At 37.9% G+C, this 24,066-nt stretch overlaps 1 protein-coding gene across 1 annotated transcript; it reads left to right on the top strand.

Annotated features, from left to right (window-relative positions):
- Positions 1-697: 697 nt before the first annotated feature.
- On the top strand, positions 698-23,049 carry LOC140150665 (hyalin-like). Its single transcript, XM_072172734.1, has 19 exons — positions 698-855; positions 3,542-3,787; positions 4,338-4,574; positions 5,691-5,933; positions 6,713-6,961; positions 7,456-7,689; positions 8,221-8,454; positions 8,887-9,120; positions 14,946-15,185; positions 16,047-16,280; positions 16,754-16,993; positions 17,406-17,639; positions 17,987-18,229; positions 18,641-18,748; positions 19,437-19,573; positions 19,789-19,910; positions 20,673-20,935; positions 21,271-21,337; positions 21,947-23,049. Exons 1-19 carry the CDS (start codon positions 762-764, stop codon positions 22,914-22,916), a joined length of 4,629 nt encoding a protein of 1,542 aa, XP_072028835.1. The 5' UTR covers positions 698-761; the 3' UTR covers positions 22,917-23,049.
- Positions 23,050-24,066: the final 1,017 nt, after the last annotated feature.

Below are 24,066 nucleotides of genomic sequence, written 5' to 3'. Positions count from 1 at the left end.
ATCGTCAGCGAAAGGAAAAAGTCCATGCCGTTAAATGAGGAATAAAGATTTAAGGTGGTGAATTACTACTAGTACGGGAAGGGGGAAAGGAAGAAAACAAAACGAAGAAGAAGAAGAAGAAGGAGGAGGAGACACAGAAGGAGAAGATAAGCAGGTGGTGAAGAAGAAAAAAAAGAAGGAAAGAATTTCGAAGAAGAAGAAAAAGGAGACAATGAACAAGGTAAAGATAAAAGAATTTCAAGGAAGGAAGGAAGAAAGAAAGAAAAACAAAGTAGAAGGCAAAACAAAATAAAAGATGATAACATAATAAAGAAGAAGGAATATAAAAACAAACTAGGAGGAAAATAAAAAGGAAAGTACAGTAAACCAACCGTGTCCGATTGACCACAACAGGAATGACGACACATCATAAACCGGATAATAGAGGTCAAAGGTTTGATGTAAACATACAGGTTCGACACATCAGAGAGTTGCTTGACACATATTGACGGAAATAAAAGATAGCAAATCTGTACCATTTCCTTTAGATACAAGGCCATTGGATGCAACACCGTATCATTTTATAGTCACAAGTCGCTGTGATGTTTTGGAGTTCTTGCGTTGTATTTTTCATTTATGCTACAGATGCGACAGCTACACAGCTTTTAAGCGACAGGAAATTTAGCGCCTTTTGACTATGAACTATAGAGTTCATTGAATTTAGTTAGAGAAAGTAAGTTGGTGCTTGATATTCACAGTTAATATTCAATTTGGCTGACACCATGTTTGAGATATTATTGATGATCATTGCCAGTTTAGGACACGGTTTACAAGTACACGCTTTTACAACACCATTTACAGGCACAACTGAAAGTGGTAAGTCTTTTGGTATTTTTCTGATCTTTAAAACTAATGCATTCTGTACATACTATGCACAACCATGCGTTTGTAAGTTATGTATTGTAATGCAATGTATCACATTATATTTATAATAATGGTACGAAGAAAGAAAAAGAGAAAGAAAGAATATAGAAAATTTCAGAAATAAAGGCGTAAGCTAGACAATTTATTTGTCAAAGATAAAAAAAGGAATGCAATGTATTGTAATTAATGTTTACTTACATATTATTGTTTAGACGTTTACTTATTTTTTGTATGTTAAAGCAACATATGCCCCTTGTCACAGTTAATGTCAAAAGTTGCAGAAATAAACGAAATTGGTTAATGCATATGGCGAATGTGGGCAATTTTGTGTACTTTGCGCAACTCAAATATAGTGTTGGCAAATTGTGTTCACTTTTGTGAAATAATGATTAAATTTTTTGGGCAACTTTGTGCAATGTTATGAAATCAGTGAGTGAAATATTCAAGTCAGTCGGTCAGCACTAGTAAACTGGCAAGAGTATTTAATTTGCAATTGTTGCACAATGGTGGTAGCATATTGTTTTGAAGCACGTTTGTTTGTGCAAAACTAACCGCTCCCTTCAATTGCTCGAGAGTTGAACCTTGGACCTCCCGTTTATTAAGCGTACCTTCTGATCATAGCTATCGAGGCAGAATGGCATTGAAGCGCGAGGGCCACCGCTTCTCTAGCAATATTGTTATTGCGATAAAGTGTAACAAAATTAAAATGGTTTATAAATTGCCCGAAGTGAAGGATAAGTCATTCAAATAATAAAAATCGAAGAAAACAGCAGTGTTGACAAAGTTGAAACCCCATTCAAATACATGTGGCTAATTTCTCTACTTAAAAGGGCACTTCGTGATCCACAGCCTCATCCCCCACTTTCTCCCAAAAAAGTTGCGATTTGTATACCACTGGATACCTCTGGCTACATAATGTTTATGTACCAAATATTTCTTGCAGATTAATTCGTTTAGCAAAAATATCGCCACATTTGGATTTCGTTCTGGTATACCAGAACGAAATTACAACAGTGGCCTATGGAGCAGTGTAATACACATAATCATGCATAACTCGCAAACGGAAAATCGGAATCAACTGAAATTTTGGGTATAAGCTTTTTTCGTGGATATCTACTGGAAAATGTCATAAAAAGAGGATCACGAAATCCTCCTTTAAGTATGGAAGTAACAAATTTGTGTAAAATGTGTCCTATTGTTTGAAATACTCGGCTTTCCGCTTAACCACTAGCAGGTTATGTTAGCACATCTATGACAGTAACAAATGTGCTAAAACCGGAATTTTGATGATTTTTACGATCCACCCGATGAGCAAATCACTGAATAGGCATTTAGCTTCTCTGCCACATAATCTTATACCAACTCCAATGGCGTTTTTTTTACAAATACGCCTTTCATTGTTTTAATTGGACTCAATGTTAATTCTACGTCAGAAAAGACCTAAATATCTAAAACAATTACTGAAAGTTTTAATTCATTGTACAATATGAAATAAATAATTTTGTAAATTGTTTTTATTGTTTACAAATCGGGATTTTCCGCTATTGAAAATGTTTCCCAAGAATATCACTACTTGCTGCCGGTGAATGTTTTGGGTTTCCCTAACCATTTGAAATATCACGGTAGAATAACATTCGGTGAAAGGCTCAGGCACAAATTGGTTTAACCGCGTTAAAGTAAACAATACATAGGTCATTACTCGTTTATATAGTTTGCTTCTGAAATAATCATCATTTAGACTGGACAAGGCTTTAGAATATTAAGATTAGGGTTGGGTTTATAGGTTAGGATTAGAGTACGGTGGTGTGGGTGAAGATTAGGGCTAGGGTCAGGATTAGGTTCAGTGAAAGATTAAGAAATTAAGATTAAGATTACGATTAGGGTTATAGTTTAATGTGGCGTCGGACCACTATGGATTCTTTTAGGTTGCTCCCAATAATGGTTATTAACGAATCTTGACGAAGCGGTGTTTGCACTCAAATATTGAGACAAATAAAGCTGGCACACAATAGGAATGGCATGGGTTCTATAAAAGAGATCCCAAGACTTAATATGTGGGGTGTCATTTCCGCCAAAATGCATGATTTTTCTCGTGAGGGAAAAAATCCCAAAACGTTCCGTTTTGATATTATTAATGGCCTTGACTATTGCAATGTATATGAATATTTTAAGTATACTGCATTTACTTATTAAATGATGATTTCATGATCCTAGCATCCTCTTTTTATGACATTTTCAGTAGATATCTCCGAAAAAAGCTTACTGCCAAAATTTCAGTTGATTCCGGTTTTGCGTTTCTGAGTTAAACATGATTATATTACACTGCTCCAAAGGCCATTTTGTAATTTCGTTCTGGTATACCAGAAATGTTTGGTACATAAACATTATGTAGCCAGAGGTCTCCAGTGGTATAAAAAATCTCAACTTTTTTTGAAAAAAAATTGGGGGATGAGGCTGTGGATCACGAAATGCCTTTTTTTTAAAGGCTAATACATGTACTGAGCAACATGGCTCATCCTATATAATCCCACTTGCATTTAATCACCTTGTATGTAATTGATAACATTTTGATCATCACTCACACAATTCAAACATTATATTTTATTATTACTGCATTTCTTTTTCCTATAATCTCCAGAAATATCCATAATCTGCCCAGCAAGTATTTCAGTTTCGACTGATCCTGGTGCGAACAACGCTTTAGTAAGTTGGGGAACGCCGATTATAGATGGAGGCCTCCGAGAAGGAGAATCACTACATGCGTCTCACAAACCCAGGGACAGGTTCGATCTAGGGACTACAACGGTGACATATTCTGTTCACAGAGGACTACAAATGGATGATCCAGTGGTGGCAGAATGCACGTTTGATGTTACTGTCAAAGGTTAGTACGGGGAGAGTGTCCAACCTTGGCTGACCCTCCCAGCAAACACAAAAATGTTATTAAAACGTTATAAACATGTTTGCTTTTGATCAAAACGTTTTATACTAACATTTAAAAATGTCGGGTTATAAGGCCATTGGAGCTATTTTAAAAACGTAAATACGTTTATATGTAAAAACACTACACTACTGTTAACAAAAATTATGTATATCCAATTACTTCACTGAAATGTCAGTGATTCAAGACAAGTGGTTCATTATATATGTTAAGCAAAGAGGTACATTCTAGCTGTACCTCTTTTCTTATCATAAATAACGAACCGCCTGTCTTGAGTCACTGAAATTCCAGTGTATTAACTGGATTCCTTGCCCCTGTAATATTCATAATTTTTGTTATCAGTTTGTTATCATTTTTGAGAAAAATGCAAAAATAGTCACAAATTTATCAAGGGGTGTAGTACCACCTTAACCTCTGATATAATTTCTGCTACAATAATTCAAAGTCGAAGTCACTAAAAAACCATCATTTTTCTACGCAATTATATTCACAGACACAGAAAAACCGAAGTTGAATTGCCCAAAGAATGCCGATTATCTGACTACTCTTGGAGATGATCTCAGGGTGACATGGAGGAAACCAGTTTATTCTGACAACTCAGGGTTTGCCGCGGTATCATCGAAACATAGATCTGGTGGACGGTTTCCTATAGGACTTACAACAGTGGAGTATATAGCCCGCGATCCATTTGGGAACATCAACACTTGTAGCTTTAACATCAGTGTAGCAGGTATGGTGTCATGTCAAAAGGAGACACTTTTGGGCAGGATCGTAAATGGAGATATAGCCAAAAATCTGCCAGGGGTAATTTTTTCACAATTTGGGTTTGTTGCGAATTTGACATGTTATTAATGTTGAAAATATTGTCTGATAGTTTCAGACAGGAATATAACTGGCATCTTGTATTTTTTGAGTCATTTTTCAAGGTAATTCCTACTCTCAACATTGTCAATAATATTTTTAAAGGCCGATATCTCAATATCCAAATTTATGATATCATAACTTACAAACTCAATATCTTCGCTTAGAAATGTCCGATTTCATTGGGGAAAACGGCGTTGTGGAGCAAAATATCTCTATACTTAAGATATGTAAAAACCTCAAAATTGATAACCTGCCCAAAAGTGTCTCCTTTTGACATGACACGTCACATATACTTCAAACTCAAAATACTAAGCATATATACACTACGACGTATTACATTAACATTTATAGTACTGGTGGCTTTAAACTTTAAGCCTCGGCCTTCCTTCAAAAATTGTCTAACTCATGTTAGTCGCAGGTCTTGACCTAGCACCAGGAGGCTATCCTGAGTTAGTCTCAGGCCTATAACTCTAACCGTAACACTTACCCTTAACCCTAAATGCTATCTAACTCTAACCATACAAAACAGATGCACCGGTGGGCTCATTATAGCCTATATAAATTTAGCATTTTATGCAATATAAAAGGCAGTCTCTGCCACGCATATATAGATGAGTTGACCTCAATGTTTATCAACAAAGGCAAGGAACTGGTATATCGATATGCTTGAGCGAACTGCATACAACTACTACACTGTTAGCCTTACTGTCATGTGGCGGGAGTTTTAAAAGCACGGGCCCTGAACAAAATATGATGCCAGGCAAAAAACAATGGAAATTTTGATGATGCGGGCGCATACTGCCAGGCAATGACGTCAGAAGTCAACTCATCTATAGATAACAAAGCAAAGCTCTGGTTTTATATATAGTAGGCTACGTGCACAGTTGCGGGTGATATTTATGTTTAATATAAAGAATACAAGTCACGATAGTAAAATGCCAGTAAATTTTACGATTCCTAACGTTTTTGAAAATGTTCACAGAAATCACAGTAACTTGCCCAGGTAATATCACACAAGTTGTAAATGGCGTGATTGGTAAGACGAAAGTATCTTGGAATCTTCCTGGTATTTCTCCATCAGCGAGAGAGGCAGAAGTGGCAACCAGATCTATTTATAATCCGAGAGATGAGTTTAGCGTCGGGACTAACCAAGTTACATATTTCTTTTATCAAACGAATGATAACAGATTTATAACGGATTGCATCTTTTATCTAAATATCATTGGTGAGTTTTTATGTAATATAAATTGAATGTCTGTAGCAAAGTTTTGAATAATGACACAGTTATGCCATACTTATGTGTACTTATGGAGAAAGGAATATAAGTATTACATTGCTACACATCATTAAGCTACCTTATGTTATTACGTTGTTTGTGCCTGAAACAAATTTTCATTTTCACTTCACAAATTGAGCTCTCTGTCAGGTTTTCTACCAGATTGTTATATAGTGTATAACCCTAATGTAGTTCATACAAAGTGGCATTCACTTGAGGCACTTGTCTACAATGGGGTATGTACTGTGTAACTAAATGAGGTATTACCACCTAACCAGTGTAGTATTTGACAGGAACATCAATAAAAATATCTGCCCCACGGCACTTGGATTACTTACACTAGTCTAAAATTATTATGAGCGGTTATTTATTTATTTATTTTTGGGACAGTTTACCCGCTGCATGGCAAAGCATTCCGCCATCGGCGTGTATCCCTGTAAACACGATGAGTAAATCTACCCAACATTGGGCCACCTGTGAATAACCTTGAATGCACGAAACCCTTTGCAGCTCATGTAGCTTCCTTATCCTGTGAAGATAAACTGGGACAGAGTGTTTGCAAAAGCATTCTTTTGAAAATGACACAAACAATTTTACCCAACAAATGAGTTGATTGACCCAATGTTTGGTAAAAAATACCCAGTGCAGTATCTAGTAAGAAGACTTTATGTTTTGAATAAGTTTAATTGTTGACACTATATACAAATGGTCTTTTTTTGTAATCACAGGCGTCAATATATCGTGTCCTGAATCCAAACTGCTTGAAAGTGATTCACACGTCAATTATACCACTGTGTTTTGGAACGAGCCAGTTGTTACCGCGTCACATGGTGACGGGGAACAAGAACTCTTATGGACAAATTCGACTTATAAGCCAGGAACGACATTCTATCTGGGAAGAACGACGGTTTCTTATCACGTGTTTGCGATGGATAACAAATTTGTGACTAAATGTAGTTTTGATGTTTCAGTTGAAGGTGAGTTCAATTTTATTTATCTAACTTTTTTTTATATTAAAATCCTAATACAGAAGTATTTATGATTAGGTATAGGTACGATGCTTATGCATTGTATATACACTGGAACAATAAAATATTACACCCAAGTGCTCGAAACCAAAATAATGATGCTTATGCCCGCAATTCTTAACCTATCACCACGCATATCTGCACAATAGAACATTTTAAGTATGACATTACAATTACATTATTTATTATGTTTCAACACATACAAATATTTTTCCGATAGAAAACAGAAAGCGTTTATAAAACAAAGTTAAAAAAAAGAGTGATATTGGCACTAGAGGCTACATGTCATTACTCGTTGTTAACAGGAAGTCATATAAGTCACCTTTCATACAGTTGCTGGTATTTCTGTACTTTTGATGGAAAATGTGTAAACAAGTTCTGGGTTGAAATTGATGATTTTGTTATGAAATCATGACTGTGTACATACTATTTTTAACACACAGATTTGGAAATGCCGTCAATCACCTGCCCTAGTGACATAACTATTACATTTAGCGCTGACGACGAACATCCAGAAATCACTTGGAACGAGCCGACATCTTGGGACAACTCGGGATTTGTGACTGTTACATCGACATCTGAACAAGAATTTTCAGTTGGGACGACTAACGTAATGTACGCAGCTACTGATCCATTTGGCAACATGGCCACTTGCAATTTCAGTGTCCTACTTCTAGGTAAATATAATATTATTTCTATATCGTTTCTCCGTTATAAACAGCTTTTTTCAGAGCCACCGATAACTCCATGTGGTAATATGTCCACAAAGTAATATGTGATTCGTAATGGTTAAGGTGGTACTACACCCCCTGATAAATTTTGTGATTAATTTTGCATTTTTCTAAAAAAAATAATTACACACTGGTAACAACAGTTATGCATATTATAGGGGAAAGGAATCCAATTACTTCAATTAATTCAAGACTATACATGTTAAGAAATGAGGTACATTCTAGTGGTACCTCTTTTCTTATCAGAAATAACGTACCGCTTGTCGTCTTGAATCACTGAAATTCCAGTGTAGTAACTGGATTCCTTGCCCCTATAATATACATAACTTTTGTTACCAGTGTGTTATTCGTTTTTGAGAAAAATGCAAAAATAATCACAAATTTATCAATGGGGGTAGTACCACCTTATGCTTTGAGGATTAGTGGTTGATACCTACATAACGATATCTCTTTTATAATCTCTTAATTTTTGTATAGAGGTTTCCATCGAATGTCCTCTGGACATCCATAAAGCAATAGACAACAGGCTCGGATCCACCATAGTATCGTGGGAGCCTCCCGAGGCACAAGGCGGTGACGGTTATGTTCACGTGATTGGAAGCTTATCTCCATCTTCTGAATTTGTAGTTGGTACAACGGAAGTGACGTATGCAGTGATTGATGGCGAGAATACTACTGTGACATCTTGCTCTTTCAATGTGACCATTCATGGTATGTGTCCAAACCATATTTTGCATCCTTACACGCACACACACCCCCCACACACACCCCTACCCGAACTAATGTAACTCCTTACGAATCATGTGATAATCTTTATTCAATTTGTTTTGAGCACACATGCCTCTTTTGTAATACCGGTAGTGGTCACACGTTTGATCAATGAACCCAAAAGAAACCCTTTATCTTATATCCTTTATGCCTATAGGGGTTCATTACAAGTTTATGTATGTCAAAAGTAAGAGAAGAGAAGAGCATTTTGTTGAACTTTGATGATTTAGCTTATGTATAGTGTTTTGTTTTTGCTTCCTGCTTACTCTCGTTCTATTACTTTTATTCATTTGCAACTAATTAACGGAAACATAATTATGAAGACATTATTACAAGCAGAATTATCATAATATTGCCCAATTATTGTTATTACAGGGGTAACCATAATTTGCCCAGATGATCTCAACACTGCAACCGACAGAGCATCCGCATTTGCAACGGTTACTTGGAATGCACCGGAAGTAATTGGTGGGGATGACTATGTTGAGGTGAATGTAACGGAAGAATTCGGGCAGGTGTTTCCGATCGGTTCTTCATCGATAACCTATGTTGTTTATGATATTAAAGGCATTATGGTTACCGATTGCAGCTTTAATATTCATGTATTTGGTAAGGAATACTTATTGACCATTGATGTACAATTCTTAAACTTTTATTAAAACAGAAATCGAAACTTCGTCGATGTCAATGACAACTTGGACTCATTGAGTATTCGCATTTATGTAATGATGTAGTAGATGTAGGTTCTAATTGCAAAGAATTTCGAAAATTACCGATATGGTTAATGAATAGTGAAAGTAGACTTCTCCGTAGTCCACTTGCCATTGTGCATATTCAGAATTACCTTTGCATTTTTAAAAACTCCGATTGTGTGCACAATTGATAGATTTTCCTGATCTATTCAGTCTCCGTACGCCCTCTGTTAGTTTGCTACCCAAGTGGACTACTGACATTCGATTGCGGTCAAAATGCTTAACACAGGCCCCTATGGCAAGAATGTCGGATTTTTGGCCTACTAAGAATAGCATGATGTAATGCATTTCATATAAATTAACCAATTGTGATGCAGCATTTGTGTAGGCGGGGCCTTACCATTTTCCCGATAGTAATCAATTTCATTTGCATTATTGTGACCTCATTTTATGCTGTTCCCGTGGTGTTTGGCTCTCTTGCGGTAAAACTTCAAAGTTTGTTTATATGTGATGAACCAGTGGAAGAAATACGTTCATGCACGTGTCATGTGTGGTACAATGTACGTGTGTGGATAAATCCTGATCGGGTAAATAACTTCAAAAGTGTGTCTCTACCGGCTATAAAATATATATATAACGAGGGAAGAAATATAGAATATATAATTTATAAACATAATTATTTAGCTCCGCTGTTTAGAGACGGACCATGACATGGCCAATATCACCCGAGACTTCTTCAGGGAATTCTGCTGATGAGGCCGGGTGCGATACAAAACAAACTGCGATTCATCATGCATTCTCACTAGGATGTTAAAATTGTAAACTGGCTCAGGAAGAAGTCCTTCATCATTCCATGGCTGGTAAAGACGTTTTCACCATTCTAACCAGATTTTTAGCAGGGGGGGGGGGGCTCACAAAATGGAATTTGTTGATGACCCATTCTTTAGGTCAGAAAATTTTGCCAAAAATACCTAGTTTCCTGGATTTTAATGACATTTTCACTTCACCTGAAATTATTGGGGGGGGGGGTGAAGAGTATTCTAGCCCCCGGTTCCTAAGCTACCAACTAGATATAAAATGGGAAATATATTTTCTACCAAAGCAGCACCGTTTGCTAGGACTTTTTGTCGGGTGGGAAATCCCAGACTAGAAGAAGCACACAATTTGAGTTTACCTTGGGAAGCAAAATATGAACGCATTTACATCGATAGTTCTAGCCAGGGACAATATTGTCTTCAAGGAAAGAAATTATTCGCGACACATGGAGAACGATTGTGCGGATTATTAAATTATTGTGGTAATCATTTTTTTAAAGATAAATATTTCATAATAACGGGAAAATTAGTTCATGCCTATTTGTAGCTATTTTAGAATTTCGGACATGAGGCTCTTTCCGTCTTTCGGCATGCCATTAAATATCAAAAGCACCTGAAGTAACTAGTGCTAATTAAGGGGGCCGGCATTTTCTTCCAAATTAACAAAACATCCGCGTCAATAAAATTGCGACCCCCCTATTTCGGCAACAAAATTTTATGTCCCCCCACCAATACACCTTAGCCCTTAAACAAACTAAAATTGTATTGAAATCAGTCTTTTTGAATTAAAAATAAACAAACTATCTCACCAAATATTTTATGACCCCCCTATTTTTCTTTCCAAAAATCTATGACCCCCTCTTCCGAAAAAAAAATGCCAGCCCCCTAAAATAACAGAAAAGTCAACATTGTGTTGTGATGTGATCTTGCCGGCCTATTTTTAAAAAAAACAATGTGAGGTTCGAGGCCAAGATAGATGCTATATGCAAATTAGGGGTATTTTCTCCTGCTGATCGATTTTGGCGAATAAATTGCTGCACTTTCCCACGGGGATGACAAATAGTTGGCGTTGTATAATTTGACTTTTCCATACAGGTATTTCTTATTTATTTGGGTTATTATTCGATATTTATCACAGTAAATACAAAATATAATCTTGATCGATTTGTACCACCGTTGATTTTTCTTTAAATAAATTGTATTATCTTTTGCCAAATGCAAGAACCCCTGTACAATTATGGACGAGACGGAAACTATTCGCTGTTTCTGATTGGTCAGGGGGTGGAGCCAATTTTATTCTCATCGTAGCGTCACTGACTTAACCGCAATCGTTTGTCCATAGTCGTATTTTTCGTGAGTAACGTGAGCTGAGCAATTCTGCAAAATAAAACAGACTGCTAGAAAATCACTGGTAGGCATGAAGGGAGCCCTCTTTCAAAAAATATTAAAAAACAAAAGTAAGGCAGGACACAAATGATCACTTAGAATGCCTACATCTAGGGCAACTAGATTTGTTTATAGACTATTTATTACATTATAATATCGAGATTGATAACATAGGCCTATTTCTAAATTTCTCAAAATTCGACTATGGCATAGTCTATAGTGAAAGTAGCTATATAACTGCGAATGTAACAGAAATAACAATATTGTTTTTCCCCAAATATTTTTCAGTTAGTAGCAGCAAAGTTTTATATTCTATTGTTATTTCATAGTTTTATATTTTGATATTATAAAATTTAAATATTATAAATTTCGTAGTCTGGAAAAATGGAGTGAACATTTACAAAAGAAATGATGTAGTATTTACTGAAGTAAAATATATACATGCGTCCCAACATCAATTGGCCAACAACACTCTGGCCGCAGTCTTCAATATACTTGCACCTCCCCAGTTTCCAGGGTGAAGCCGAATTGGGAACTGTTGCGACCAGAGTGGGGACACTACAATTGATGTTAGGACGCAGGTATCAATCCACTCGAGAAAACACTGTATGATTTGGTTGAACAAATTCATCAGGATCGGTAGAGTAAACTCATTAACCAAAGTTCTTGATATCTGATCCAGAAATTGCACTTACTTTGTGTACGTTTCAGCAACACTGTTGCCTTTGTCAACACTTGATGATGAGTGATTCCTACTGGCAACCGACGCTAGATGTATCTCCAGCGTAGGTCTTGGTGTTGCCAGTTGATTTTCCATCTGGGGATTTTCTTGAACCCAGTTCTAGAAACTCATCAAAAATGTGTGAGAGTTGATACTGCCCCTAAAAGCGAAAAAAGATCAGCTAAAAGACGACGTAAACAATGAGATTCCCGCGGAATCTGATTTAGGACAAAAGATCGAGCGTCACCTAGCGACTGTCAGCGAGACTACGTATCAAGACACTAAACGCCGTCACCTACAGAAGCTTGAAATATTGACAAAAAAAGCCGCCACTAACAACAAAAAGTTCCATGATTCTGCGATTGATCTGTCGGGTTCTCAGCTCAAAAAATGGGTTGTGAACCTATCAAAATACAAACTAAATGCTGCACAAACCAGCGTGTTAACAAAGGGCCTTAATTATGCTATTTCACCGCCTAAGATACCCGCGGAGGAATTTGTGTTGGCGACTGAACTGGCGTGTAAACACCTACCGCTGGCCGATGGAATTCAACTTCGTGCAAAAATAGCGAGTACTTTAAAATCATCAAAAGTACCGGAACAGAATGTCACCAAGGAAGAAAGAAAAGCCATCAAAGATCTCAAGAAAGCGGAGGATATTATCATCTTGCCAGCTGACAAAGGGAAATCTACCGTAGTGTTGGACAGAGTTGATTACGATGAGAAAGTAAATACCATGCTGGGAGATAAGAAGACATACGAAGAACTACCAAATGATCCGACGGCGAAGTACAAACGTAAACTGGTTTCTGCGTTGTCAAAATTAAAGAAGGAAGGTAAGATCACCGAAACTAAGTATAAACAACTTTACCCCACTGCTGAAAATGTTCCTAGGCTATATTGCACGCCAAAAATACACAAGCCTAATACCCCTCTGCGTCCTATTGTGGATTACACAGCGACGATTGGTTACAGCACATCAAGATGGCTTGCGGATATACTTGGTGGTTTAGTCGGCAATACCCAACATCATGTGAAGAACTCTCAGCAGCTAGCTGAAGATCTGGCCAAAGTTGTTATTGAGGAGGAAGATATACTTAATTCGCATGATGTGGTTAGTTTATTTACCAACACGCCAATTGACCAAGTGTTAGAGATTGTGAGAAATAGACTGGATAATGAAAATTTGCTTAGAGTGTACAACAAAGATACAGGGTTCAAAATAACAAGTGAGGATGTCGTGCATCTACTGGAGTTCATACTGACCACCACGTATTTCACGTTCAAAGGCAAAATATATCGTCAGCTCTTTGGTACGGCGATGGGCAGTCCTGTAAGCCCGATAGCGGCCAACATTTTCATGGAAGCCTTAGAACAACAGGCTATCGCTACTGCGCCGCTTGATTGTAGACCGAAGCTATGGCTCCGATATGTCGACGACATCCTTGAGGTGATCCAAAGAGATAGTGTCCAGCAGCTCACAGACCACATCAACCAAGTAGACAAATCAGGCTCCATCAAATTCACCTTTGAACAAGAATCGCAAGGTCAGATTCCATTTCTGGACACCTTAATTGTGAAGAAAGACGATGGAACAGTGAAGTTGTTGGTCTATCGCAAGCCTACACATACCGACCAATATCGCAGCTACCAGTCGCATCATCCTTTACATCAGAAACTCGGAGTAGTACGCACATTATACAACAGGAAAGACACCATCGTAACTGAAGAGCAGGATAAGGAAGAAGAAGAAAAGAAAATCCAAGAAGCGCTCCAAACATGTGGGTATCCCCAAGTGGTCTTTTGAAAAGTCAAAGACCAGATGCAAAGTGTTAAGCCAAAGAAATCGGCTAAAAAGACTGATGACAGTACCAGAAGCCGAGGTATGGTTGTGCTACCGTATGTGAAAGGTGTAACAGAAAGGGCGTCTAGAGTGATGAAGAAATATAATGTCTCAACCGCAATGAAGCCACACAACACGCTCCGCAGAGAACTGGTTCACCCAAAAGACAAGCGTGATCCCAACAACTTGACCCAGGCTGTTTACAAGATCCCCTGTTTGAACTGTGATCTGTCGTACATAGGGGAGACTGGGAGAAAATTTGGAACGCGGCTCGAAGAACACAGAAAGGAAGTGGAGAAGGTCAACAGCACAGTAGTCACCAGGGCAGGTAGAAAAAAATCTCTTACAACAGTCAACAAGTCGGCAATAACAGATCACGTAGTGGACAAAAATCATGTTATTGGATGGGGGGACGCTGAGATCATTGGCACCGAACAAGAACGATTTACACGCTGGATAAAGGAGGCTATAGAAATTAGAAAGAGGAGGGCACCACCATGAATAGAGACGAGGGGCAGTATCAACTCTCACACATTTTTGATGAGTTTCTAGAACTGGGTTCAAGAAAATCCCCAGATGGAAAATCAACTGGCCACACCAAGACCTACGCTGGAGATACATCTAGCGTCGGTTGCCAGTAGGAATCACTCATCATCAAGTGTTGACAAAGGCAACAGTGTTGCTGAAACGTACACAAAGTAAGTGCAATTTCTGGATCAGATATCAAGAACTTTGGTTAATGACTGTATGATTTGTTTTAAATAACCACCATTTGTTTGGCAAATATCTGCCAGATTTGATTGGGGCCAGAGTGGGGCGCCCCCAGTAGAGTGAAGCTATCTTATGCGCCCATACCTTTGCATTAGAAAGGATGTTGCGTCAAGAGTGCTGCTAATAGTTTAACCAATTTTAATTTAATTATACCAAGTTGATAGAGTGTTTGAACCAAAAATGTTTAACGTGTTCATTTTTTTCAGACAATGAAAAACCTACGCTAATATGTCCAGAAAATAAGACGCTACTTGTGCAGACAAATGTTATTCCTTCGGTTGTTTGGGAATTGCCTGAAGTCAGTGATAATTCCGGCCAAGCAAAGATTATAAGCGCCTCTTTCGATTCTGGTACCACGTTTCCGGTGGGAATAACTGAAATTGGTTACACAGCAGAGGACGCTCATGGAAATAACAATTCGTGTAGCTTCTTTATCGCTGTAGAAGGTAAAATTTTCGATAATTTTTATTTTATTGTCATTGCCCATTGGTTGGGATCCCCTTCAATAATGCTTGAAATATGTTTTACAATTCTGCGCACCTTGTATTCCTATATGGTACAATTCTGGTTTATCATGTTTTAAGGTTAGGGTTTGGGTTAGGTTAGGGTTAGGGTTATGGTTATACATTTGTGCAGGGTATACAATGTACCAGAATTATTCCAATGTGTTAACCTGTCCCCAGTAAGCTGGTGCAGTTGATAGGGATACATGTGTTCTTAATGTTGCACACTTTAAGTATTGTTTGTTCACCGGAAATCGTTTTTTATTCTCTATACCTTTTTCCACGCGATGTTGCATTTTTGGCAATTGAAAAAAAAAAAAAAAAAAAAAAAAAAAAATTGACATTTCTGTTTTGTTTAAATGAACTTCCCATAGGAACTCGACAACGACCCATAATAGGAGAGGGTTAACGGCTCGCACTATCCCCATCCCCGGTCTAAGCCAAGCTGGCCCAAGTAGGCCAATTTCGACAAACTTTTCCGTCTTTCAGGAAATGCCATTTCGTAAGACTTGCATCTTAACAATCCTTTTTAGACGGTACAATATTTGCTCTAGCCTTTTGGGTAACGAGAAAGGTTTACCTGATTCCAGTCTCTAACACCACTAAGGCATTGTTCTGTCGATGTCAGGTATTGCTGAAGAACAAAATATCTTTAATGTAAACTTATCGCTGAAATTTACGAAAGCTGAATGCAGCAAGATCCGGATGACTTGAGAAATCATTTACTCTCTATAGTGTGTTGACATAGCGAGATCTTTTTGCATTTAACTAAAGCAATAATTATAATTAATAATTACCTTGCAGAAGTCAGATTAGAATGTCCAGGAAACATTAACGTTACGACAGATGAAGGTTCACCCGTGGCCTCCAATGTGCAATGGACTCTACCTATAGTTCACGGGTCGTCGCAACATCTCGAAATGGTGTCAAACAGGCAACACGGAGAGTCTTTTGGTATCGGGAGCCATACTATTATTTATACTGCATCCGATGGATTGACATTTTCAACGGATTGTAATTTCACTGTATCAGTTTATGGTAAATGACTCGATTACCTGTATGTAATACATTTTAGGATTGCTCTGGGTGGGTTAAATGTAGCATTGTCTTCAATATACTACTACCACCCCAGTTCCCAGGATTTGACCAAATTGGGAACTGCTGCGACGAGAGTTGGGCCAATTGGTGATGGGAAGGTATCAATCGGACAACATGGACAATCCACTTGAGTATAATTTGTTCTGTAAATCACCATCATTTGTTTGGTAAATATCTACCAGATTTGATTGGGACCAGAGTGGTGCAGCCCCAGTAGAAAGAGGCCGGAAATACAGCAATCGTCAGGAATCCCGGGTCCCTTGGAAGTACAGCAGAGTGGCAGACTCATCAGGAATTTTTGTAAAGCATGTTGTGTCAAGAGTGCTGCTATTGGTTTTTTTTATATAAATATTATTATACCAAGCATGGTAGACTGCTTTGAACAAAAATATGTAACCATGTTTTTTTTTCAGATAATGAAAAACCTACGCTAATATGTCCAGAAAATAAGACATTACTTGTGGAGAACAATGTTATTCCTTCGGTTATTTGGGAATTGCCTCGAGTCAGCGATAATTCCGGCCAAGCAGAGATTATAAGCGCCTCTTTCGATTCTGGTGGAACGTTTCCAGTGGGAATGACTGAAGTTATTTACACAGCAGAGGACGCTCATGGAAATAACAATTCGTGTAGTTTCTTCATCTCTGTGAAAGGTAAAATTGCCAAGAAGACTTTTTCTTATTTTGGTACTGTGACCCACTGGTTGGGATATCCTCCTTTCCTATTGTCTGAAAAGTATTGGGAGATGGTAGTTTACATTATTGTTCATGTCTCCAATTTTGTCCTCTTTAACAATTGTTTTGTTCACCGGGAATTGTTTTTTATTCTTTATACTTTCGTTGCATCTGACGTTCCATTCTTGGAAATTACTGTTGATCTTTCTGTTCTGTCAATGTCAGGTATTGCTGAAGACCAAAACAATCAAATGTTTACATGTATATCGATGAAAAGAGAGCTGAATGTAGCAAGATTTTGATGACTTTAGAAAGCACTGTCCCTATATTGATATAACGTGATCTTTTTGCGTTTATCTAAAGCAATAAATATTTTTCACGTACCTTGCAGAAGTCAGATTAGAATGTCCAGAAAACTTAAAGGCTACGACAGATGAAGGTTCATCTTTGGCTTCCAATGTGACATGGACTCTACCCATCGTTTATGGGACGTCGCAACACCTGGACATGGCGTCAGACAGGCAACACGGAGAGTCCTTTGGTATCGGTAGCCATACTATTATTTACTTTGCATCCGATGGATTGACATTTTCAACGGATTGTAATTTCACTGTATCAGTTTATGGTAAGCGACTCGATTATGAAGTGCATCTTAGGATTGTTTTCTACTGCTTTGGGATGGGTTAAATGTTGAAGAAATGTATTACTTGAAACATTGTTGTTTAAAAAATATTTGATTAGCTCGATTGTTGCGAGCTTTGTACATGTATCGGAGAAGAGTCGCTTTACTGGTATACCAGTATTGTCTTTTCCCGTCATTGCCAGGAGGTCAATCACAGCAAATAAATTCCGTCAACTGTAATTATAGTATATAGTATGAATATTAATCAATCGATTGTTATCATAGAAAGTATGTTTTAAAACATAACTTCATGCCAGAATTATTATTGATTTTTGTTTCGTCAATTTCAGATACTGAACTTCCAATTATACAGTGTCCAAATGATATAAAAATAAACATTTACAGCGGCAACACATCCACCACAGTGTTATGGGAGTCCGCCACGTCATCAGATAACAGCGGAAAACCTGTACAGCTATTGTCCAGTCACATGTCTGGAGATTTATTTCAAATTGGTTTATCGGAAGTGACGTATGTTGCTACTGATACTAGTGGCAACAGGGCTATATGTAACTTCAATGTTGTTGTGTCAGGTATGTAATCTGTACCTAATTTATGTTCATTCAATCAAAATGGAAGTATGAATGGAACTCTTGTTGACCGACACGGTAATGTTTTAGGTTTGGAAAATAATAGTTCCTTTCAAATGTACGTTAACATAATGACAAAAAAATGCGTCAGACCAAGGTCACTTCCTACTAGGAACTGCATGACTGCGTAAGCATGCACAAGGTTATTTTGTGTAGCTCATTGACCCATCTGGGATATATACTACCTTTGGCTAGATAATAAACCAGTGAGGGGGACTCAGATTATGAAGTGAAAATGAAAACATTTTTGAAGGCAGTGGTACCGTAATGAAAGCTAAATGGGTTAGTCCGTAATGCTGTTAACTATATTAATTGTGTGTATTAATTGTATGGGATGTCATTATTTTCTTACAGCTTTGTGTCCTAGTAGCGTTTCATTATCGGATGATTTCGGGAATATGTCATGGCCATCAGCAAAAGTGGGAACTATTGCAGAATCGTACACAAGGTGTCCATTCAATGGTGAGATCGAGTTATGTTTTTAATGATGATAATATACTCGTATTATACTCTGCACAAAATATCAACACTATATTGATTTGTTATACCGTAAGAGCAAACACATCGTTTGCCCTCCTCTGGTTGTCTGAATTGATTGTGAGGGTATCTTAATCTTCCTCCCCGCGCGTGATATACGGATACCTCGTTATGAGGCATGAGCGGGAAGTAGAAGACGCAGTTTTACGGTACTTTGGTAGTATTATGATCTGATTGTGTATGTGCAACTTTCTTTGTGATGCTCCCGGTTGACACTCACAGGTAGAAAAGGAATTAAACGACTGTGGTACATCTGCATGTCCTGGTCATTATCTTGTGAAATGGACTTGAAGGCTGATATCCTCTTCTCACCTCATAATGTTCACAAACAGCCCTATTTGCCCTTATTACAGCAGTGAAAAAAATACCTAAGGAAAGTTTCAACAGTAATACTACATCATAATACATTAGTACCGACACACCAAAATAGGCCAATTTGATGTTTCCACGATTGACACCAAGCACGGGGTGTCAGATAATGTCTACATTTTATCCAGAATTGGATAACCTCGCAAAAAATTAAGTTCCTAAATGTAGAACAATAGTTGGTCCCTGCAATTGCTGGTTTTCCCGCCCTATATTGATGATCGATCTGGTTGGTTTTTTCTTCCAGTAAATCAACCAGCTGGAACAAGACGATGTTTAGCTGACAGTAATATTGGTGCCATTTGGGAAGACCCGGTATTCAAAGATTGCAATGACACCTTCGTAACAGAAATGGTAACAGAAATAACAACAGACATAACAGAGGTATAAATCTTGTTCCTTGGTGTTTCTATAGTTATTCTGTTAGAATTGTTTATTTTATGGCTTAAACATGTTAAAAGTGCAATGTTTTAGCTAAGATTAACCAATAGAATTTTCGTCAAACACTGAGAAATAAAAATCATGTACGAAGTATCAACGACATAAAAACTATTATATTTATATTATATTCATCCAAAGCACGTATTATTTATGTACAGGAATATTCAACGATTAATCCGGAACCGGTACATAGCGCACATTTATACCTTTACGGAAGAGTTTCATGTTACATAGCTGTGTTTACGTTATTTCTAAGCGTTATACTTCTTCTTGCCAAAAGGTATGTACGTAAAAAAATCACACTCTTAACTATTTTTAAAATTCTTGTAAAACTAGTGTAAAAGAGCCGATTTATACAGAATGCACTTCAATTCATTTTACTTTGCAAATCTTATACATAAAAGGAAACATAGGTTTATCGTATTGCTGCATACATTTTCGTGGCGTTGGTAAAATCCCATGTGCACCCGGACGGATTCGAAACCGAGTGCACATGTGATTCTTTTAATGTTAATGCGCACCGGACACTCTGGGAAAGAAACAAAAACCTAACCAGCTCCTTTCGTGATAATAAAATCATCTGCATAATAACAGAAATGACAAAAACCCAGTCTAAATCATTTGAATGTAACAACCGATTAATTGCAGGAGTTGGTAGCGTGATAGGACATGATGAGTTATGTTGGTAGAGTTTAAACCGTTACACACAACTAAATTTGTTCACCTACGTGAGCTTTCGACACGACGACTCTGTGTCTTTTTCAAACTGATGATGAGTTATATTATTGTATTGTTTCAAGTTAACACCATCATAAGGAATATTAATTAGCTCATTAGGCCGTACTAATCATGGTAATTTGGGAAAACACAATCTAATTTTAGACCAGGCTGATCCAGGGTCGTAGCAAGAGCTTTGGGACCCATGGACAGGGGCCCTTTTAACATCCTTTATCAGCCCTTTCGCATTGAACCTTCAGGGCACATCCGATATACGTCCCTGGGCTGATCCATCTTAAGTCCGCATGCTTTTATTTCCTTGCAGAGAATGGAGACTTCAAACACATAGACAGATTCTTTTCCATTATTATGCATCGATGCTATCCCTAGCATCCCTCCTCCTCTTGGTAGGCCATGTCAATAATCTACCTTTTCGCTGTGTTATCGTCAAAGTCTTACTTCACTTCTTCGTTTTGACAACATTGTCGTGGTCGGCTGTGGAGGCACAATATTTGTACATAGCAGCAGTGAGGATGGATGATGTCCAGAGTAAACTCTTCATCATAATGGGTTCTATCTTTGCGTGGCGTAAGTTGAATAGTTTGTTACCATTCGCATATTAACACATTCGACGCGGGTGTCGATTGCAAGACCACAAGTTTCATTCTCTTTAATTAAAAAAGATCGGAATTGCACAATCATGACAGCTCTCGATATTTTGAGAAAATATGTCAAAGCTTGGACTTTATTATGTTAAAGCCAATGGCTAGCGCAGCAGGCAGAGCATTAAGGGGTAATACTCCCAACATTAATAGGTTACACGAACGATCATAAAGACTTATGTCCCAACATAGTGAGAACGAATTGCTTCCATTCTTTCGGACTGCGAATTTAAAAAAATACATACGCTTATATTTTCACAGTATTTCCAGTTGCACCAGTCGGTATCGCAGTTTGGCTACATCCAGATGAAGCTCAAAGTGACGTCACGTAAGGTTTAATTTATTTAAAACTTTGAAACGTTGGTAATGGAAGTGGGAGGCATGTCAAAATGTGTTTTCAATTCCAATAACAGATTCTAATTGCAACGTCTAACGAGAGTTAAATAGATAATTTCAAGCACGATTGTATCAAACATGGAACTCTCACAGTGAAAAGACATTGTTATCAATTGCAAGTAGAAGGTTGGATCCCCAATTGACCAAAATTTCAACATACAATGACCTGAGACTTTTCTTGCTTTAAACCACTGAAGTATAAAGACCACACATTTACAGTGCACCCTCCTTTTTTGGGGTACCTGAGAGGAACCCACAGTAGGGTGGACAAATCGATGTCCAGCGGATGAATTTGGAAGAACTGTTCATCAAAACCGTAAAATAATGACAGAAAACACGGTATTTCTGCATGTCACTCTGAAATTTGCACATGTTTGGCTATAAGCCTTAGTATTTTCAGTGATTTTAAAGCACCTGTTTCAGATGGCTTACAAAAAAGTAGTCCCTATTTTTTCAAGCACTATTGCTGCAATAAGTGGTATTTAATATTGCACTGTGTATTAGCAATGTCAACAATGATTACGTTCTCTATTACTGACAGGTGCGTATTGACTGACAGCGTTGTTGGCTACTTCACCTTCATACTACCATCATGCGTACTGTTCCTACACAACATCACCGTCTATTTCTTGACCACCATTCAACTGTGCAAAACATCATCGTGGTATCCTCTGTACCGGCATGCCTGCTTCAGATTACTGGAGGCCGTATGCATCTTCACCTTGGTATTTCTAACAATGCTTTTCGTTAATTTATGGATGATAAAAGCATCAATGACTTTTCAATTGGTGTTCTCCGTCACAGGCCTTTCTCTCGGTGTGATAATACTCACTTTGAGTTGTCAGCGTCTAGTGCGCATGCCTGGTAGGTCTCAGACGTATAATTTGAATAAAAAGAGATCGGTTGATACTGGTGACGAGTTCAATGTTGAGGTTGGATTAAGACGGATGATCTACTTGGGTCACGAGGATTTAGAGACACTTAGTGGAAGTTCAACCCCGCGAATCGTAGTAGAACCAGCCCCAGATAACGCAAACATTGAAATGAAACCGACTCACAGAAGGAAGAGTTCGTTCGGTCATATCTTAGACGACCCTAGGATCGATCAGGAGATGGATGGATGTAGTACAATAAGTAGCAGGAAAAGTTTGGATCTTGTTTTACAAGATATTCGGGTCGAAAGTCCAGAGACGATTGGCTCTCCACATAGAAGAACAGGTTCGTTCATCTTAGAGAAATACAGGCTCCATGATCTTAAGGACTTGGACTGTGAAACTCGCAGCAGGGCAGGCTCAGTTGATCGCGTCCTGAGAGAGGCCCGGCTCAGTAATCAGGATGGGAACAGTATTAGTAGCCGGGGTAGCCGCGGGCTTAGCCGCAAAGGTTCCTTTCAAGTGCTGGATAACTGTAATATTGGTGAAGTGATTGGACCCAATCAAAATGATGACTGCCGGATTGAATATAGTGAACATGATAGTATTGATGTTTGTCTTATGAGCTCAGTTTTGTAAACTGGAATACCACTGTCCAATAACCAGTGATAACGCCAAATGTTATTGATATATAGTAGAATTCCGTCTATGAGCAAATGCCTCTAAATAGGAGGTTTTTGGACGAAAGAGGCGAAAGGCAAACACCCACCACCATGACCAAAAAATACGATAGATTGATCTTACAATTATACATGTTTGTACAGCCGCCTGTATCAGTAATTTAGTTGCTCAAACTCCAAATTTTGTTTTGTGGAGTGTATCTGCATTTCGTCTCTTTCGTTAAAAAAACCCCTTTGTTTAGAGACAGATAATGCTTGTAGACGGAATTATACGGTAGTTTATTTGTACTTTTATTTACAGTACTGATATAATGAGCTACTGCATCATTGGTGCTCTAGTTGACAAAACTGAATTTTGGAGCTGCTGCATTGTTTGTGCTCTAGTCGATAATCAATTGAACCCGGAAGCGATAAAATGGCATACCATGCTGATGGTTAGCACGGGCCAACAAGCAGTTATGCAGACAGTCACGTATACCTCGACTCTGCACCAATGAAGTAATAGCTCATGAACTAAAGATACCATTGGTAAAGTGATACACTCTAAAAAATGGTTCTAAAATATGTTGTCTATAATTTGTGGAAACCTCAAGGATTCTGTAACGAACCCAAAAAAGTTCTATAAAGGCCAAAAATGGTTCCATAAAGATTAAAGAACCTTTCAAGAACCTTAAGGGCTCGGAAAATGGTTCCATAAAGATTAAAAAACCTTTCAAGAACCTTAAGGGCTCGGAAAATGGTTCCATAAAGATTAAAGAACCTTTCAAGAACCTTAAGGGCTCGGAAAATGGTCCCATAAAGATTCAATAACCTTTCAAGAACCTTAAGGGCTCGGATAGCGACGTTTTCACTTATTCTTTGTGGGACCCGAGAGCACATGCAGACATATTGAATTGCATTTTGAAAACGAGGAATGTCCTTCTGATATCAAATAGTTTTAATTTTGGAAACTCGCGAAATAATACACATATTAAGGCAAATGATTAAAAATAGATATTGTTGAAATTTAACAGTCCTCGAAGTAAATTGTAGGATATGTACTTTAAGTGTATGTAGTTGGGATGAAAAACCCGTCCATCATATGAAAACGTTGACCTTTCGTATTAAAG

Source organism: Amphiura filiformis, chromosome 4, assembly GCF_039555335.1.
Source record: "Amphiura filiformis chromosome 4, Afil_fr2py, whole genome shotgun sequence".
Lineage (NCBI taxonomy): Eukaryota > Metazoa > Echinodermata > Ophiuroidea > Amphilepidida > Amphiuridae > Amphiura > Amphiura filiformis.
This window is presented reverse-complemented; position numbering and strand designations above follow the sequence as displayed.

Excerpts from the sequence above, each read along its gene's own strand:
- LOC140150665 (XM_072172734.1), top strand. The coding sequence starts at position 762 with ATGTTTGAGATATTATTGATGATCATTGCCAGTTTAGGACACGGTTTA. Across the intron at positions 3,788-4,337 it reads GTTTGATGTTACTGTCAAAG|ACACAGAAAAACCGAAGTTG; the intron begins GTTAGTACGGGG and ends TTATATTCACAG. Across the intron at positions 16,281-16,753 it reads TTTCACTGTATCAGTTTATG|ATAATGAAAAACCTACGCTA; the intron begins GTAAATGACTCG and ends TTTTTTTTTCAG.